A 20,820-nucleotide genomic window follows, 5' to 3' on the forward strand; every position below is an offset into this window, starting at 1 on the left:
ATACATTGCCTTGGATTTTTAAAACAACAACATCCACTTCATCCCATCCAATAATGTAGCTTTTGTATTATGAAATGTAGTAATGGACCAAACTCCATCAGGCTCACCTTTCTTTTCCACTTTTCTATCACTTATAACTTCAGGCTTCTTTGCAGCTCTTTCCTTTTTTGCTGGTCTATAGATGTATTGGAGATGGAAAAAAAAAAAAAAGTAAAATTAATTACAAAGCAGAATTTTAAAATATAAAGCAGGTTTTTTCGTCAGATGTTCCTCTAACCTGCCCACTGGTCTGTCGCCACGTTTTTCTATCTTATTTGGCTTCCTCCCAGGAGTTGATGCTTTTGGCTTTTTAACAGTCTTGACCTTAGAAGAAAAAAAGCATAATATCGCACATGACAAGTCCTAGAATAATCTACATATAAATGAGCATAAATTATATGGAATATTTGTTCACCATGAACTTCAGACCCATCATTTCCAATAAGTTTAAATCTTAACCTTTGCGTCACTGTCAGAATCAGACATCCTTTGTCGCCTCGCTCTCTTGGCATTTCCAGAAGGTAGATTGCTTTTTTTCCTTGGCTTTTCTTTTTCAGAATCATAATGGGAAGGAGTCTTCTTGACAGGTTTCGAAAGCTGTTCATCATCACTACTGCTGCTTTTATGGTCATTATCTGCTTTCTCTTTTTCATTCTTTTCCATCTTTTTTCTAGCCTCCTCCTCTTTTTCTTCCTCCCTTAACCGACGCAGTTGATCTTCCTGCTCCTTCCGTCGACGCTCTTCCAGAGCCTTTTGTCTTTCCTCATCCCTCTTTTTCCAGTCACTGATCCGATCTGGTGAGCTGTCACTAAACGAAGATGAACAGACAAAAATGCGCATGATTAATTATTCAGGGATAGGAAAATAGATTTGTTTTTTTTTTCTGGGGGAAGAGGGGTAATAAGGAGTTAGTAAGAATTGCATCCTTGGTGCCTAGCTGCTGAGAACCTTTCTTCTGCTGGATCACCCAAACAGTTCAATAACCACCACACAAGCGTTTTACAAATTAAAAAGAGAATTTTGTTTACTTACCGTAAATTCTTTTTCTTGTAGTTCCGACATGGGAGACCCAGACCATGGGGTGTATAGCTAGCGCCTCCGGAGGACACACAAAGCACTACACTCAAATGTGTAGCTCCTCCCTCCGGGCTATATACACCCCCTGGATGACAATCTACCCAGTTCAGTGCAAAAGCTGAAGGAGGACATCCACCCATAAGTAGAGATAGAGTAAAACTCGGCAAAACCAGAGCTCTGTCTACTAACAACAGCCGTGAAACACACGGAACAAAAACTGCCAACAGGCAACAGGGAGGGTGCTGGGTCTCCCATGTCGGAACTACAAGAAAAAGAATTTACGGTAAGTAAACAAAATTCTCTTTTTCTTTATTGTTCCTTCCATGGGAGACCCAGACCATGGGACGTTCCAAAGCAGTCCATGGGTGGGAAATAAAACTAAACTGAGAAGTAGGCAAAACCTAACTTCACAAATGGGCGACAGCCGCCTGAAGGATGCATCTGCCCAAGCTCGCATCTGCCGAAGCATGAGCATGCACTTGGTAGTGCTTAGAAAAAGTGTGCAGACTGGACCAAGTGGCAGCCTGACACACCTGTTGAGCCGTAGCCTGGTGTCTGAAAGCCCAGGAGGCACCGACAGCTCTGGTCGAGTGCGCCTTAATCCCCGGCGGGGGAGGCACCTGAGAACACTGGTAGGCATCGGCGATAGCCGACCTAACCCAACGAGCCAGGGTCGGTTTAGACGCCGAGAGGCCCTTGCGCTGACCCGTGGTTAGCACAAAAAGTGAGGTGCACCGCCGAAAAACGGCGGTGCGAGACACATAGATTCGGAGCGCCCGCACCAAATCCAAGGTGTGCAACGCCTTCTCAAAGCGATGCACAGGGGCCGGACAAAGAGAGGGCAATGAAATGTCCTGGTTAAGGTGGAAGGAAGACACCACCTTAGGGAGAAAGTCCGGAGTCGGACGCAGAACCACCTTGTCTTGGTGAAACACCAAAAAGGGGGATTCCGAAGAAAGCGCAGACAAATCAGAAACTCTCCTGAGAGAAGTTATGGCTACTAGAAAGACAACTTTCTGTGAAAGTCTAGACAAAGGAACTTCCCTGAGAGGCTCAAAAGGGGGTTTCTGCAAGGCCGTGAGGACCAGATTAAGGTCCCAGGGATCCAAGGGCCGTCGGTAAGGAGGGATGATGTGAGATGCGCCCTGCATGAAGGTGCGCACCTGAGCCAGTCGGGCGATACGCCGCTGGAACAATACCGACAAAGCCGACACCTGTCCCTTAAGGGAATTGAGGGACAGACCCAACTGCAGACCTGACTGTAGAAAAGACAGGATGGTCGGCAAGGCGAACGGCCAAGGAGCATGGCCGGAAGAGCGACACCAGGACAGGAAAATTCTCCAAGTCCTGTGGTAAATCTTGGCCGAGGAAGACTTCCGAGCCTGAGTCATGGTGGAGATGACCTCAGAGGGAATGCCTGAAGCAGTCAGGATCCAGGACTCAAGAGCCACGCCGTCAATCTGAGAGCCGCAGAATTCTGGCGGAAGAACGGACCTTGAGAGAGAAGGTCTGGGCGGTCCGGGAGATGCCACGGCACCTCTACGGACAGGCGGAGCAGGTCTGGGTACCAAGCTCGCCTGGGCCAGTCTGGGGCGATGAGTATGACCCGACGGCCCTCCATTCGGATCTTGCGCAGAACCCTGGGCGCTAGAGGGGGAAACACATAGGCCAGACTGAACTGAGACCAATACTGAACCAGTGCGTCTGCTGCGAAGGCCTGAGGATCGTGGGAGCGAGCCACATAAACCGGAACCTTGTTGTTGTGCCGGGAAGCCATTAGATCTACTTCCGGAGTGCCCCACTTGCGGCAGATCGATCTGAACACTGACGGATGCAGGGCCCACTCGCCGCCGTCCACGGTTTGACGGCTGAGATAATCGGCCTCCCAGTTTTCCACGCCTGGGATGTGAACTGCGGATATGGTGGACTTGGAGTCCTCCGTCCACTGGAGGATTCGTTGAACCTCCAACATCGCCAGACGGCTGTGAGTTCCGCCCTGGTGATTGATGTAGGCAACCGCTGTCGCGTTGTCCGACTGAACCCGAATGTGCTTGCCCGCCAATAGGTGGTGAAAGTCCAGGAGAGCTAGAAACACAGCTCTGATTTCCAGCACATTGATCGGGAGGGCTGATTCGGACGGAGTCCAAGTGCCCTGTGCTCGGTGATGGAGAAATACCGCTCCCCAGCCGGAGAGACTGGCATCCGTGGTGAGGATCACCCAGGACGGATTCAGGAAGGAACGTCCCTGTGACAGGGAGAGGGGCTGAAGCCACCACTGAAGGGAGTTCCTGGCCTGTGATGACAGAGCCACCAGCCTGTCCAAGGAAGAGATCCGCTTGTCCCAACAGCGGAGAATGTCCAGCTGCAAGGGACGCAGATGGAACTGGGCAAAGGGAACCGCTTCCATGGACGCCACCATCTGACCCAGCACCTGCATGAGGTGTCTGATGGAATGACGGCGGTGCCTCAGCAGAGAGCGCACCGCCAGACGAAGGGACTGCTGTTTGACTAAGGGCAACTTGACAAGTGCCGGCAGAGTCTCGAATTGCATCCCTAGGTACAAAAGTACCCGGGTCGGGGGTCAGAGTCGACTTGGGGAGGTTGACAAGCCACCCAAACTGAGTTAGCGTGGTGACAGTGAGAGAGACACTCCGCTGGCAGTCTACACTGGATGAGGCCTTGACTAGAAGGTCGTCCAGGTAAGGAATCACTGCCAATCCCTGGAGGTGCAGGACCGCAACCACTGCTGCCATGACCTTGGTGAACACTCGAGGGGCCGTGGCTAAACCAAAGGGAAGAGCCACGAACTGGAAGTGTTCCTCTCCGATTGCAAAGCGTAGCCAGCGCTGGTGTGAGACCGCAATAGGCACATGCAGATAGGCATCTCTGATGTCGATGGATGCCAGAAAATCTCCCTGGGTCATTGAGGCAATGACCGATCTCAGAGATTCCATGCGAAAGTGCCGCACCTGAACATGCTTGTTGAGAAGCTTGAGATCCAGGATGGGTCGGGAGGAACCGTCCTTTTTGGGAACTAGAAAGAGGTTTGAGTAGAAACCGCTGAACCGTTCCCGGGCGGGCACCGGAACAATTACACCGTTGGCCTGCAGGGATGCCACGGCCTGAGAGAAGGCGGCGGCTTTGGAGCAGGAAAGGGGGGGGGGGGGGTGGACAGAAAAAATCTGTTTGGCGGGCTGGAAGAAAAAGGTATCCTGTAGCCGTGGATGATGATATCCCGCACCCACTGATCGGAGACGTGTTGCAACCACACGTCGCCAAAGTGGGAGAGCCTGCCACCGACCAAGGACTTTGCTGGCGCGGCCAGATAGTCACGAGGAGGCTGCCTTGGTGGCAGCGGCTCCTCCGGTCTTTTGAGGACGCGGCTTTGCGCGCCAGTTGGATTTACGATCCTTGGCGGTAGTGGACGAGGCCGAGGGCTTAGAGGATGACCAGTTAGAGGAACGAAAGGAACGAAACCTCGATTGGTTCCTGATCTGGGCAGGTTTCTTGGCTTTAGTTTGTGGCAAGGAAGTACTCTTCCCGCCAGTAGCCTCCTTAATTATGTCATCAAGCTGTTCCCCAAACAGCCGGGACCCAGTAAAAGGGAGACTCGCAAGGTACTTCTTAGAGGAAGCGTCCGCCTTCCACTCTCGAAGCCACAAGATCCTGCGGATCGCGAGGGAGTTAGTGGAGGCCACTGCCGTGCGGTGAGAAGCCTCCAGGATGGCAGACATGGCGTAGGATGCAAAAGCCGAAGCTTGAGAAGTTAAGGCATCCATCTCAGGAATAGAGTCCCTGGAGAGGGAATGAATCTCCGCCAGCGAGGCAGAGATAGCCTTAAGAGCCCATACTGCCGCAAAAGACGGGGAGAAGGAGGCTCCTGCCGCCTCAAATACAGACTTGGCCAGAAGGTCAACCTGGCGGTCAGTGGGGTCCTTAAGAGAAGTGCCGTCAGCCACAGCAACGACTGTGCGGGCTGAGATTCTGGACACCGGAGGGTCCACCTTTGGGGACTGGGCCCATTCCTTAACCACCTCTGGCGGAAAAGGAAAACGGTCATCTGAACTACGCTTCAGAAAGCGTTTGTCAGGACAGGCCCTGGGCTTGTTAACAGTGGTCTGAAAGCTGGAGTGGTTAAAAAACATACTCCTAGGTTTCTTAGGAGAGGTAAACTGGTGTACCTCTACCAGAGAGGGTTGTTCCTCTGACTCTTGTGGGTTGAGGTTCAGTACGGAGTTAATGGACGTAATCAAGTCACTAACATCCGCATCACCCTCAGACAAGTCAATGGGGTACATAGAGGCAGCGTCTGAGCCCACAGCAAGTGAATCCTCCTCGCCCTGCACCTCGGCTTGTGAATCAGAGCCGTGGGACGAGGAAGGAGAAGGGTCAGTGCGTCTCCGTTTAGGGGGACGGGGTCCTAGGACCTGCTCTGAGGGCTCTGCAGAGCTCGGAGCCGCAGAGACACCCTGAGAGGGAGGCTGATGCATAGACAGCAGCGTCCGGGACAGCTGCCCCATGGAGTCGGCAAACGACTTGGAAAGAGCTTGTGAAAAAGATGCTACACAAGCCGGGGGTTCAGCCACCGGGGCCGGAGCAGCCGGAGGGACCCCTGCGGAGGCTCCAGGCTGAGACACAACCATATTAGCACAGGTATCACAATGTGGGTATGTGCTTGGCTCTGGCAGAATTAGCTTACAAGCAGTGCATATAGCATACATGTTTGCAGCCTTGCTCCTAGTGACAGACATGCTGCTGTGGAGGAAGTTCTGCAGCCAGATACACTCCTGTAGAAAGCCTGAGAGTGTAATAAAAAGTCCACAACCAGGGGTTGTGGCTTACCAGCCCTGCTCTCTGTGTGTCCTCCAGATTTCACCGCTCCCCTGTGAAGTGTCAGCCTTCCAGATAGTATGCAGCTGCAGCTTCCAGCGCTTCCCAGTGTGAGAAACGCTGAGAAAATGGCGCTGGGAGAAGGAGGGGGGGCGTGTATAAGCCCAGGAGCGGGAAACACAGAGGGCAGAGAGACACAGGGAGGTAGACAGGGGAGGGGACATCTCCCTAGAGAGGAGTGCCCTCCCCTCTGCTGGTCGGGCGGTGGGCGGCGCTGTATGCAAAGCATGCAGAGGAAGCCAAAAACGACACTAGGCCCAAACTGAAACCGGGGCCTAGATTTTAAAGTGCGGCCGACGAGCAGGCAACGTCGGCGCGGTTCTCATGGAAAATTCCCAGAACCGGCCGAAATTAACAGTAACGCTAAAGCACATACTGTCCCCCTAATAAAAGTGCCCGGGACCCCTGAAAAAAACGTCTCAATACTTAGCTTTGAGACGCAGGGCCATGTCCCTGAGTGGGGGTTAACGCTCCTTCCAGCAGGGACCAGACAGGGCTGCGGATGGAGACCGGTCTTCTGCAAGCAGAGAGGACCGTGATGGCTCCCACTTCAAACAGAGCCTCGACAGAGGATGCGAAGGAGCTCGGCATGTGAAGGCTCCAGCCTTAGTAAAATCAACCTTAACAGCACCCCGCAGAGTGGAGCGTGAAGGGACATGCCGGGAGTCCAGACTGGACCCGCTTTTCTTCCAAATCTTTAAAAATTAGAATAAAAAATATCAGGAAATGAAAATGTGTGTGATCCTCCTGGAACACAAAGCGTTGAACTGGGTAGATTGTCATCCAGGGGGTGTATATAGCCCGGAGGGAGGAGCTACACATTTGAGTGTAGTGCTTTGTGTGTCCTCCGGAGGCGCTAGCTATACACCCCATGGTCTGGGTCTCCCATGGAAGGAACGATAAAGAAATTAACTATTGCTTACAAAGCATGTGTTTTTAGCGCCTGTTGCATTCACTCGCCAGGGCGATTTTGCAGACGTACGCAGTTTTGATTTTACTAGTTGGAAAGCTGAAAAAGAATTACACATTTTATAAACTTAGGGAATGGATAACTGAAGAGCAATTTTGTTCCTAAAGGGCGCTTTACACGCTGCGACATCGCTAACGATATATCGTCGGGGTCACGTCGTTAGTGACGCACATCCGGCGTCGTTAGCGACATCGCAGCGTGTGACACCAAGGAGCGACGATCAACAATCGCAAAAGCGTCAAAAATCGTTGATAGTTGACACGTCGCTCCTTTTCATATCGTTGGTGGTGTATGCTGCTGGTTGTTTGTCGTTCCTGCGGCATCACACATCGCTTATGTGTGACACCGCAGGAACGACGAACATCTCCTTACCTGCGTCCACCAGCAATGAGGAATAAAGGAGGTGGGCGGGATGTTCCGGCTGCTCATCTCCGCCCCTCCTCTGCTATTGGGCGGGCGCTTAGTGATGCCACAGTGACGTCGCTATGACGCCGAACGCACCTCCCCCTTGAAGAAGGGATTGTTCGGTGGTCACAGCGACGTCGCTGAAAAGGTATGTACGTGTGACGCTGCCGTAGCGATGTTTGCTACGGCAGCGATCAGCAAACGCGAACGACGGGGGCGATGTCGCAGCGTGTAAAGCACCCTTAACTCAGGTTTAGTGCTGTGTAAACAGTGATGGAAACGGAGAACATTGTAATAAATCAGGCCAGCCGTTATGTGAGGAGTTTAGCTATAGCTGACAACTACCTTCAAAATTTCCTGTAATCTGCATGGACTTTTCAGAACATCAGTACAAAGTAAAGTGTAAATTATTATATATATTTTTTTTTTTTTTTTTTTAATTCTGGCATTTATACTTTCGGTGCATAGTAACTGTAAGAATAACGGATGTGCAATCTGATATGTAGAGTGATAGATCGTGTCCACAAATTGCATGCCCCTTATTTTTACAGGTACCATGCACCAAAAAAGTATAAAATTGCAGAATTGATGTATCTCACCCCTTCCCCCCAACAAATACAGTTACTTATCATATACACATTGTGATGACTTATGAAGGTTAATTTTTTTTTATAAAAATTGACCAAGAGCTACCAATCCACACAACCTCCACATGCAGCTGCCGCCCCCCCCCCCTCCCGCCTTTTGTAAGCAAGTAAACTTCAAAGAACTTTTAGGGCCAACATCTGAGGCAAATTTACAACCAGGTACAAATAAGGGCCATGTGGATCGAAAACTAGCAGAGAAAGTCATCCCCTTATAGAAACAATGAAGTGAAATTTTATGAACAGCGTTGATCTGAAAATTATATTTAAATCATATCTGTCATAACATTGGTAAAAGCAAACCCCCATTTTACTTTGCTGGGTGATAGAATGGATAGCCGCCAGATTGGTTATACTAACCAGGTTAAGTTTCCTATTTATGAACAGGTAAAATCATGATAGGAAACATTACTAATATCTCCTGCCTGGGACCTTCAGGAGTGGAGATATCATGGAAGCTGGAATTTCATAACTTTCGGAAGGTCTGAGCACATTCCACAAAGCCCCCAGATGAGGTCAAAGGGTTGGTAACATGGGGTAATAAAAGACAACTACCAGCCTTTGTTAAACCTTGGAGGTACAGCCAGCTGTGATAAAGACAGACATTTTTATTACTTTCTGCAAAGTCAAAAGTTCACATACACGAAGAGTACTATGCCTTTAAAGAGGTGGTTCACCCATTATTTTATATTTTCTCTATTAGTGTAATGTACTATTGCAGATGTCTTCTTAATTGCCTTCTATTTCCAGTTCTGGCACGGAGTGGCGCCATCCCCCTCGCTCAGTGCTGGTCACATGACCCCCGGGTGCTGGGGCCTCTGGCATCTGCTGATGTCACGTCAACTTCTGGGCTCTGAAGCCTGATGTTATATTAGCAGCTGCCTCTGATCCTGAGTGACTGAGCTGTGGGGGGCGATTACTACACATCACAGCCTAGCATGAAGATAAGGGTTTACTTACCCATCCTGCAACTGTGTGCAGGGCAGTCACCAGGAGCGAGAGGAGAGGGAGAGGAGGAGTCATGTCGGGTAAGTAGGTTATCGCACGGGTAGGGGGGCGGGAGATTAGAGGAGCACAGTGTGTGCGCGTACATGCAGAGAGCAGAGCAAAGCGTTCACGCAGAGGGCTGCGTGTGCACGGGATGCAGAGCAACATAGGGGGAACACCGAACAGTGCAGGGAGCAGAGCTGTGATTGCTCTCCCAACCAATGGGGAATGTCATTTTTTTTTTCCATTTATTTTTTTCACATGTAGCGCCAGCCAATCATAATTTCTGTACACACACACACACACACACACACACACACACACACTGAACTATATCAGAACAAGCAGAATGAAGGGAATTTTGTTTACTTACCGTAAATTCCTTTTCTTCTAGCTCCTATTGGGAGACCCAGACAATTGGGTGTATAGCTTCTGCCTCCGGAGGCCACACAAAGTATTACACTTTAAAAAGTGTAACCCCTCCCCTCTGCCTATACACCCTCCCGTGCATCACGGGCTCCTCAGCTTTGGTGCAAAAGCAGGAAGGAGGAAACTTATAAATTGGTCTAAGGTAAATGCAGTCCGAAGGATGTTCGGAGAACTGAAAACCATGAACCAAAAGAACAATTCAACATGAACATGTGTACACAAAAAAACAACCAGCCCGAAGGGCACAGGGGCGGGTGCTGGGTCTCCCAATAGGAGCTAGAAGAAAAGGAATTTACGGTAAGTAAACAAAATTCCCTTCTTCTTTGTCGCTCCATTGGGAGACCGAGACAATTGGGACGTCCAAAAGCAGTCCCTGGGTGGGTAAAAGAATACCTCAATAAAAAGAGCCGAAACGGCCCCCTCTTACAGGTGGGCAACCGCCGCCTGAAGGATTCGCCTACCTAGACTGGCGTCTGCCGAAGCATAGGTATGCACCTGATAGTGTTTCGTGAAAGTGTGCAGACTAGACCAGGTAGCTGCCTGACACACCTGCTGAGCCGTAGCCCGGTGCCGCAATGGCCAGGACGCACCCACGGCTCTGGTAGAATGGGCTTTCAGCCCTGAAGGAAGCGGAAGCCCAGAAGAACGGTAGGCTTCAAGAATCGGTTCCTTGATCCACCGAGCCAAGGTTGACTTGGAAGCCTGCGAACCCTTACGCTGGCCAGCGACAAGGACAAAGAGCGCATCTGAACGACGCAGGGGCACCATGCGAGACACGTAGAGACTGAGTGCTCTCACTAGATCTAACAAGTGCAAATCCTTTTCACATTGGTGAATTGGATTAGGGCAAAATGAAGGTAAGGAGATATCCTGATTGAGATGAAAAGGAGATACCACCTTAGGGAGAAATTCCGGGACAGGACGCAGAACCACCTTATCCTGGTGAAAGACCAGGAAGGGGCTTTGCATGACAGCGCTGCAAGCTCCGACACTCTTCGGAGTGATGTAACTGCCACTAGAAATGCCACCTTCTGCGAAAGACGTGATAGAGAGACATCCCGCAGCGGCTCGAAAGGTGGTTTCTGAAGAGCCGTTAGCACCCTGTTTAAGGTCCCAGGGTTCCAGCGGACGCTTGTAAGGTGGGACTATGTGGCAAACTCCCTGCAGGAACGTGCGGACCTGCGGAAGCCTGGCTAGGCGCTTTTGAAAAAATACGGAGAGCGCCGATACTTGTCCCTTGAGAGAGCCGAGTGACAAACCCTTGTCCATTCCGGATTGAAGGAATGAAAGAAAAGTGGGTAAGGCAAACGGCCATGGAGTAAAACCATTATCTGAGCACCAGGATAAGAAAATCTGCCAAGACCTGTAATAGATCTTGGCGGACGTTGGTTTCCTGGCCTGTCTCATGGTGGCAATGACATCCTGAGATAACCCTGAAGACGCTAGGAGCCAGGACTCAATGGCCACACAGTCAGGTTGAGGGCCACAGAATTCAGATGGAAAAACGGCCCTTGTGACAGCAAGTCTGGGCGGTCTGGAAGCGCCCACGGTTGACCCACCGTGAGATGCCACAGATCCGGGTACCACGACCGCCTCGGCCAATCTGGAGCGACGAGAATGGCGCGACGGCAGTCGGACCTGATCTTGCGTAACACTCTGGGCAGCATCGCCAGAGGAGGAAACACATAAGGCAGTCGAAACTGCGACCAATCCTGAACTAATGCGTCCGCCGCCAGAGCTCTGTGATCTTGAGACCGGGCCATGAATGCCGGGACTTTGTTGTTGTGCCGTTACGCCATGAGATCGACGTCCGGCGTTCCCCAGCGGCGACAGATCTCTCGAAACACGTCTGGGTGAAGAGACCATTCCCCCGCGTCCATGCCCTGACGACTGAGAAAGTCTGCTTCCCAGTTTTCTATGCCCGGGATGTGAACTGCGGAGATCGTGAAGGCTGTGGCTTCCACCCACTGCAGAATCCGCCTGACTTCCTGGAAGGCATGACGACTGCGCGTGCCGCCCTGGTGGTTGATGTATGCGACGGCAGTGGCGTTGTCCGACTGTATACGGATCTGTCTGCCCTGCAGCCACCGATGGAAAGCCAATGGGGCTAGATACACTGCCCTTATCTCCAGAATATTGATCTGAAGGGAAGACTCTACCGAGTCCAGGTTCCCTGAGCCCTGTGGTGGAGAAAAACCGCTCCCCACCCTGACAGGCTCGCGTCCGTGGTGACCACAGCCCAGGTTGGGGGTAGGAAGGATTTTCCTTGCGATAGAGAATTGGGAAGGAGCCACCACTGAAGAGACGTCTTGGTTGCAAGGGAAAGAGAGACGTTCCTGTCGAGGGAAGTCGACCTCCTGTCCCATTTGCGGAGAATGTCCCATTGGAGTGGCCGCAGATGGAATTGCGCGAACGGCACTGCCTCCATCGCTGCCACCATCTTCCCCAGGAAGTGCATGAGGCGCCTCAAGGGGTGTGACTGACCCCGAAGAGATTGCACCCCTGCCTGCAGAGAAAGCTGTTTGTCCAGCGGTAGCTTGACTACCGCTGACTGTGTATGAAACTCCATCCCGAGGTAAGTCAGTGATTGGGTCGGTGTCAACTTGGATTTTGGGAAGTTGATGATCCACCCGAACTGCTGGAGAGTCGCCAGAGCGATGGTAAGGCTGTGTTGACACGCCACCCGAGAAGGTGCCCTGACTAGGAGATCGTCTAAGTAGGGAATCACCGAGTGGCCCTGAGAGTGTAGGACCGCCACAACGGATGCCATGACTTTGGTGAACACCCGTGGGGCTGTCGCCAGGCCGAAAGGCAATGCCACGAACTGAAGGTGTTCGTCCCCGATGGCGAAACGCAAGAAGCGTTGATGTTCGGGTGCGATCGGCACATGGAGATAAGCATTCTTTATGTCGATCGATGCTAGGAAGTCTCCTTGTGACATCGAGGCGATGACCGAGCGGAGAGATTCCATCCAAAACCGTCTGGTGCTCACATGTCTGTTGAGTAGTTTGAGGTCAAGAACGGGACGGAATGATCCGTCCTTCTTTGGCACCACGAACAAGTTGGAGTAAAAGCCGCGACCACGTTCCTGAGGGGGAACGGGGATCACAACTCCTTCTGTCTTCAGAGCGTCCACTGCCTGAAAAAGTGCGTCGGCCCGAGCGGGGGGGCGGAGAGGTTCTGAAGAAACGAGTCGGAGGACGAGAGCTGAACTCTATCCTGTAACCGTGAGAAACAATGTCTCTCACCCATTGGTCTTGAACATGTGGCCACCAGGCGTCGCAAAAGCGGGAGAGCCTGCCACCGACCGAGGAAGCGGTTCGGGGATGCCGAGAGTCATGAGGAGGCCGCCTTGGAGGCAGTGCCTCCGGCGGCCTTTTGGGGGCGTGACTTAGACCGCCACGCATAGGAGTTCCTCTGACCTTTCTCCGGCCTGCTGGACGAAGAGGATTGGGGCTTGGCGGAGGGACGAAAGGACCGAAACCTTGATTGTATTTTTCGTTGCTGAGGTCTCTTAGGTTTGGACTGGGGTAAGGAGGAATCCTTTCCCTTGGATTCCTTAATAATCTCATCCAATCGTTCGCCAAACAATCGGTCGCCAGAAAACGGCAAACCGGTTAAGAACCTCTTGGAGGCCGAGTCTGCCTTCCATTTGCGCAGCCACATGGCCCTGCGGACTGCCACAGAATTAGCGGATGCCACCGCTGTACGGCTAGCAGAGTCTAGGACTGCGTTCATGGCGTAGGAAGAAAAAGCTGACGCTTGAGAAGTCAAAGACGCAACTTGCGGAGCAGAATTACGTGTGACCGCATTAATCTCAGCCAGACAAGCTGAGATAGCTTGGAGTGCCCACACGGCTGCAAAGGCCGGGGCAAAAGACGCGCTCGTGGCTTCATAGATGGATTTCACCAGGAGCTCTATCTGCCTGTCAGTGGCATCTTTTAGCGATGAGCCATCTGCAACCGATACCACAGATCTAGCCGCCAACCTAGAGACTGGAGGCTCCACCTTGGGACATTGAGCCCAACCCTTAACTACGTCAGAGGGGAAGGGGTAACGTGTGTCAGTAAGGCGCTTAGTAAAGCGCTTGTCCGGAACCGCTCTGGGCTTCTGGACAGCATCTCTGAAGTTAGAGTGATCGAAAAACGCACTCCGTGTACGTTTGGGGAACCGAAACTGGTGTTTCTCCTGCTGAGAAGCCGACTCCTCTACAGGTGGAGGCGGGGGAGAGAGATCTAACACCTGGTTGATGGACGAGATAAGATCATTTACTAAGGCGTCCCCTTCAGGTGTATCAAGATTGAGGGCGACGTCAGGGTCAGAGCCCTGAGCTGCAACGTCCGCCTCGTCCTCCAGCGAGTCCTCAAGCTGGGAACAAGAGCAGCGTGAAGAAGTCGGGGAAGATTCCCAGCGCGCCCGCTTAGCCTGTCTAGGACTATGGTCCGGGCAGGAGTCCTCCACGTGAGACCTAGGGCCCACCCTGGGAGCGCGCTGCGGCGCGGACCGAGAGGGGCCTGGAGGCGACGATCCAACAGGGGCCGGGGCCTGTGTAAGGACCGGTCTGGACTGCAAAGCTTCTAGCAGCTTGGCAGACCATTTGTCCATAGACTGAGCCATGGATTGTGAAAGTGACTCAGAGAGTTTCTCAGCAAAAGAGGCGAACTCTGTCCCTGCCGCCTGGACAGGGGGAGCAGGGGGGTCTACATGAGCCGAGGGGCCCACTAGTGACCGAGGCTCCGGTTGAGCAAGCGAAACAGGGGTCGAGCATTGCTCACAGTGAGGGTAGGTGGAACCCGCAGGTAACATAGCCCCACAAGAGGTACAGGCCGCAAAAAAACCCTGTGCCTTAGCACCTTTGCTCCTTGTGGACGACATGCTGTTGTCTCCTAGGAGAGTGATCACTGAGGGTATATGGGAAAGGGTATACAGCCCGACCGAACAGAAATATATATAATATATATAATATATATATATATATATATATATATATATATATATATATATATATATATATATATATATATATATATATATATATATATATATATATATATATATATATATATATATATATATATATATATATATATATATATATATATATATATATATATATATATATATATATATACGTATCTATTCCGGCACCCTAGGGGGACCAGCACCGGGTGACCGGTGTGGCTTACCGACCGCTAAAAAGCGGAGTGCGTGTCCTCCAGATTCCCTGCCCTAGGTCTCCCAGAGCTGCAGAGCTCTTCCCTGATAATCCTCCACCGGCAGAATGCCAAAAAAATGGCTGCCGGAGCTCTCAGGGGAGGAGTGGAGCCGTGGGCGGCGCTAGGAAAGTGCGGGAATCTGGGGTCCCCACAGTGATCAGTGAGGGGGGAGGAAACATACAGGATGCTCCGGCCCTCACATCCGACGTCAGGTCGGCAGTCCCGCCCTTACCCCTGACAGGCAGGCCCGGGGGCGGGATTTTTGCTACTAGGCTGCGATGAAGCCGGGGACTAAATTTAAGACCGCGGCCGACAAGCAGGCGCGGAAGTCCGCCGGTCTTCTCAAATCAGCAGCTGCTGCAGCGTCCGGGAAGAAGGCGCTCCCTGCACAGTCCCCATGGGGACACAGAGTACCTTAGAGATGCAGGGCCCGGTCCCCGAGGATGAATAGACTCCTGTCCGGCAGATTCCCACAGGGGCTGCGGAGGGAGCACGGTCCCAGTAAATGGATGATCGGTCAGGATCCCACTTCTCCCAGAGCCGCTAAGGGATGGTGAAGGAGACGGCATGAGGCTCCGGCCTTTGTACCCGCAATGGGTACCTCAACCTTAACAGCACCGCCGACGTAGTGGGGTGAGAAGGGAACATGCCGGGGGCCCCGTGAGGGCCCTCTTTTCTTCCAACCGATATAACTAATATGAGAATGCATGAGTGGATGTGTGCCTCCTTTCACACAAAGCATAAAACTGAGGAGCCCGTGATGCACGGGAGGGTGTATAGGCAGAGGGGAGGGGTTACACTTTTTAAAGTGTAATACTTTGTGTGGCCTCCGGAGGCAGAAGCTATACACCCAATTGTCTGGGTCTCCCAATGGAGCGACAAAGAAATAGAAGCTTTCTTCCCCTGTTTGTGCAGAGCTTGGAGCTGCTGCTGTCACTGATCTGATTTTTCTCAGTGCCTCCATAACATGCACAGAGAAGAGGGCAGGGAGGAGTCTTTGGGTTGAGATTTGAGTGGGTGTGAGATACAGACTGTTGCCACCGCAATGTATCATGGAAGTTGTAGGAATTGAACACAGGAAGTCAGAAGAGAGTTTAACCCCATCAGAGCTGGAGCCAGCAATGAGTATGTGTTACTACAGCATTATAAAAGGTAATATTGCTAAAATCACATAATAGATGTGTGGAGAGGCCCATAATAGCAAGATTTAGGAGGAAAAAAAAAAAAAAATCTGTTTTGGTAACTGGACAACTTCTTTAAACAATATGGGACAGCCTTATGATGTCATGTCTTTGGAATCTTCTGATAGGTTTATTGGCAACATCTGAGTTAGAGACACACTTGAAGTCTGTTTCATCCTTGGGTGGAATTTCAAGATACCTGAAGGTACCTTGTTCATCTGTACAAACAATTATACCAAAAGTACAAGCAAGATGAGAATGTCCAGCCATCATACCGCTCAGGAAGGAGACGTGTTCCCTATACCAGAGATGAACGTGCTTTTTTGGTCAGACATGTGTATATCAACCCAAGGACAAATGCAAAAAAAAAAACAAAACAAACTTGTGAAGATGCTGGCAGAAAGCTGGTAAGATTGTGTTATCAACAGTGAAACGAATACTGTATCATCATGGGCTGAAAAGGCCACTCTGACAAGAAGAAGCCATTACTCCAAGAGAAATATAAAAAGGCCAGATTAATTGTCGCAAATGCACACAGGAACAAAGACTTCAATTTTGGAGACATGTCTTGTGGTCTGAAGAAAATAAAATTGAACCATTTGGCCATAATGACCATCGTTACGTTTGGAGGAAAAAGGGAGACTCTTTGAAGCCTAAAAACACCAACTCAACTGTGAGACATGGGGGTGGCAGCTTCATATTGTGGGGTTGTTTTACTGCAAGAAGGACTGGTGGACTTCACAAAATAGAAGGCATCATGAGGAAAGAATAGATTATGTGGCAATACTGAAGCAACATCTCAAGACATCAGCCAGGAACTTAAAAGCTTGGGAGGAAATGGCTCTGCTAAATGGACAATGAATGAAGCATACTGCCAAACTGGTTACAAAGTGGCGTAAGGACAAAGTCGTCAATGTTTTCAAGTGGCCATCACAAAGCCCTGATCTCAATCTTCTGAAAATTTATGGGCAGAGCTGAAAAGGCAAGTGCGAGCAAGGCGACCTACAAACATGGCTGAGCTACACTAGTTCTGTCAGGAGGAATGGGCCCAAATTCCTACCAATTATTGTGAGATGCTTGTGGAAGGATAACAAAAACGTCTCCCCCAAGTCATACAGCTTAAAAGGTAATGGTACCAATTAGTAATGAGATGTATATAAACTTTTAACTTTGCAAAACGTAATACAAAAAAAAAAAAAAAAAAAAAAAAAAAAAGCCTTAAAACATTCTCTCATTCTGGCGTTTGGCAGATATAAAGAATTTTAGTTCCTAACTGCCCTAAACTGGGAAAGGTTTATTCTGATTTCATGTGAGATAGTGAGAAAAACCTGCAGATGTGTCTTTAGTGTATGTAAAGTTCTGGTTTCAACTGTACATAGGTTGGGAAAAAAAAAAAAAAAAAACAACCTAGGTCCATCTAGTTCAACCTTAACTGTTACAGGAGGTATTAGAAATTGCACGTGGCTCCATTTGACTGGTTTAGCGATCTAAGAGTTCAGGCAACAATTTTAATTTGGCATAGCCTTTGACCACAGATGGTGAGGCCCACACATCCCTTTTGTCCATCTAAGAAAGGCTCAATAGAAAACATTAGATATTTCCATTTTCTTTCTATTGAACACAGGGCGAAAAGATCTTTGAGTTTACATTGTCTATTCTGGAGTATAAAATTGTATTTTAGATCACCTGAAACAAAGCATTTTTATTCCCCATCTTACCATTTCGGTTCAAAAGATTGTTGTTTTTTTTTTTATAGTCTCGCAACAATAAAAAAAAAAAAAAAAAAAATATAGTCCTATTTTTTGGCACGACAAATTGCGGTTTCGATAGTCACCATTTTTGGGGTACACATACAATTGCAGCTATTGTATGTATTTAGATTACATATTGTGAGATTAGAGTGATGAAATACATTAACACCCCCCCAAAAAAATCAAAAAACTAAGTTTGGTAACAAAAATAAGAAAAAAAACACAAGTTCTCGCCTGGTCCTTATTGTAAGGACGGCTGGAATACAGACAGATCATGTTGGCACAGTAGCAGTGGGGGAGGGCGATATTGTTGATGACACTTTACTTACCTATCACTACTAGAGCTTTCAGGAGATACCGCTTTAGGCTTTACGGTTTGTGGTTTACCTTTTCCTGCTGTAAGACAATAAAATGATAAGTTACAATTTGTCTTGAATCTGGCAGCTAGGTTTACTTCTCTTACAGTGGGGTTAACTAACATGCCCTGGGGGTCCTCACTGTCTTCTTAACAGGTTTTTCTGAAGCAGGTGATGAGGAGGACGACGATGAAGAGGACGATGAGGATGAGCGTTTCCCAACATCACTTGCAGAGTCAGACTTTGCATCAGAATCAGTTTTTTTCTGAAAAGGGAAAAAAGAAAAGAAACAATGGCCATATTTGTAGACTAACTAGATCAATAAGGATGTTGGGTCACAGTGGGAAGAAAAAAAAAAAAAAAAAAAAAAAAAAAAAAAATTGTTCTGACCTTGGATTCTCTTTTCAAGCTTGCTGTCATCTTTTGCTTGGTACGGGGTAGATTTTTCTCTGGAGTAAAATCCTGAGGGGTGGGGGCAGGAGGCGGAGTTAACACACAAAACATTAATACAAAATAGATGAATGTGTCAGTGTACAGTTAGCATGTTAGGATTTAGCATAGATGTGTCAAACATTTAATCCAAGGACTGGAGTGTGCTCCAGCTAGTGGGCAGTGCCAGGTAGAGAATGAATGGGAGGTGGTGGAGATTCTATCCTCAAGAGTTAAGCCACTAAGCACAACGACGTCAATGTGATCTATCACAACCTGCAGAAAATAGCAGGAAATAAAATGGCATTATTTTACTTCAATCATACTTCAGCATAGCATTATGTGGAGACATGACCAACGCAGGTGTGCAGAAGTTGTACCTCTATCTTTCCACAATATTATATTATATGTTGCCATCTGGGCTCCTGGAGCCGCTAAGTCTCTTTATAGCTCCATAGCAAAATCATTTATTCCCAAGTTATGGCTGTCGGAGACTACTTTTAGAGTTGTATACTAGCCAGCTGGCTAGATTTTTATACATACCAAAACTCAGATTGCCTCCGGGCTTTTCCAGTAGCCCGAAACCATTAGAAACTGCCACAGACCAAGATATCAAAACAAAATTGGCATCCCTAGACCAGAAGTTTAGACACTGTGGCCTTAACATTGAGAAGCTGCCACCTCCATTTATAGTGATCAAACAGACTGGTTCATGAGGCAGGGGAGTGAAGGTTGGAGGGGACAACGACTGCGTCTTCTAACCTAAAATGCCTAAGATGCACACTTCTGCAGACAATCCATCCCAAGTGTCTAGGAGTTGCTTTTGTTTTCTGCCATGTACCCTTTCAACCTCTACAATATACCAAATATAAATAAATATGGCTTTGAGAATGTAGTTTTCCTTCCTAGACAAACAAAAAAAAAAAAAAAAATCTCTCTCGTCTCTTCATCAGGCTCAATATAAACACAAAATCAGAAGAGTCACATATTTATACACAACAGGACATTGAGACATAGAATGGTAAATAAAACAAGCAGAACTATGTCCTGTTGTGTATAAATATGAGACTCTTCAGATTTTGTGTGTTATATTGAGCCCGAAGAAGAGACCTGCGTAGTCTTGAAAGCTTGCTATTATTACCATCATTTTAGTTAGCCATTAAAAAAGGTATCAAAATCACTGAGGACTTCAGTTCTTTTAAACAACTTATAATGTATAATATTATATATATATATATATATATATATATATATATATATATATATATATATATATATATATATATATATATATATATATATATATATATATATATATATATATATATATATATATATATATATATATATACACACACACACACACACACACACACACACACACACACACACACACACACACACACACACACACACACACACACACACACACATACATACACACCCCGTATTTTTCGCTTTATAAGACGCACCTGATTATAAGACGCACCCCCAAATTTGGTGAAGGAATAGAGAATTTTTTAATAAATTGGGTCCGTCATATAATGCCAGTGTCTGTCTAACAAATTATATTGAATATAGCCCCCTTGTGCTGGCACACGTCCCCCAGTGGTGCCACATGTCCCCTATGGCTGGCACACGGCGGGCCCCCCCCCCCCCGTGGCTGCACACACGGCGACCCCCCCCCCCGTGGCTGCACACACGGCGGCCCCCCCCCCCCCCCCCGTGGCTGCACACACGGCGGCCCCCCCCCCGTGGCTGCACACACGGCGGCCCCCCCCTGTGGCTGCACACACGGCGGCCCCCCCCTGTGGCTGCACACACGCTGCTGCTTTTAGTAAAATAAACTCTTTCCTTACCTTCTCCAGCACTGTCCTGTCTCGTGACTCCCTCCTCGGTGTTGAGCTCCGGCCTCCTGCATTTCCTGGTTCTCGGCCAATCATGTGACCGGCACGGCAGAGTGATATCATCTCTGCGTGCCTTATCACAGACAGCAGCAGCAGGAGACCGGAGATCAGCGCTGGAGGTAAGTAAAGCTTTTTTATTTTACTATGGGCAGCAGCACAAGGGCCATAGCTAACACAGGGAGGGCATGTGGGATCAAAGGAGGGCGCAGGCAGATATAATATGCGCGCTGCCCCAGCCCATCGCCGTAGTGCGCTTTCAGCACCACGGAGATGGACAGCGGCTGTGCATATTATATGAGCGGGAGCAGGAGATCAAACGCTGCCGCTCGCAGCTGTCACCTGCCCCCAGCACCGCTCAAGAGCTGCCACCACCTCCCCTGGACTCTGTAGTGAAGAGAGATATATATATTTTATTAATTATTATTTATTTAATTATATATACACACACACACACACACACACACACACACATATATATATTACCTTTTTTTTCGCTTTATAAGACGCACTTTTGTTCCCCCAAATTTTGGGGGAAAGTA

The 20,820-nt window shown here is 49.0% G+C and overlaps 1 protein-coding gene across 1 annotated transcript in view; it reads right to left on the reverse strand.

Moving 5' to 3' along the window:
- Nucleotides 1-20,820, reverse strand: part of HDGFL2 (HDGF like 2) — a 92,175-nt gene that overhangs the window by 17,418 nt on the left and 53,937 nt on the right. Inside the window, exons 6-11 of the mRNA XM_075352600.1 lie at nt 18,336-18,407; nt 18,069-18,210; nt 17,919-17,985; nt 499-847; nt 278-363; nt 108-175 (exon numbers count right to left, since the gene is read on the reverse strand). Coding sequence (XP_075208715.1) covers nt 108-175; nt 278-363; nt 499-847; nt 17,919-17,985; nt 18,069-18,210; nt 18,336-18,407 — 784 coding nt within the window. The remainder of the gene's footprint in view (nt 1-107; nt 176-277; nt 364-498; nt 848-17,918; nt 17,986-18,068; nt 18,211-18,335; nt 18,408-20,820) is intronic.

The sequence above is a fragment of the Anomaloglossus baeobatrachus genome, chromosome 1, assembly GCF_048569485.1.
Source record: "Anomaloglossus baeobatrachus isolate aAnoBae1 chromosome 1, aAnoBae1.hap1, whole genome shotgun sequence".
Classification (NCBI taxonomy): domain Eukaryota; kingdom Metazoa; phylum Chordata; class Amphibia; order Anura; family Aromobatidae; genus Anomaloglossus; species Anomaloglossus baeobatrachus.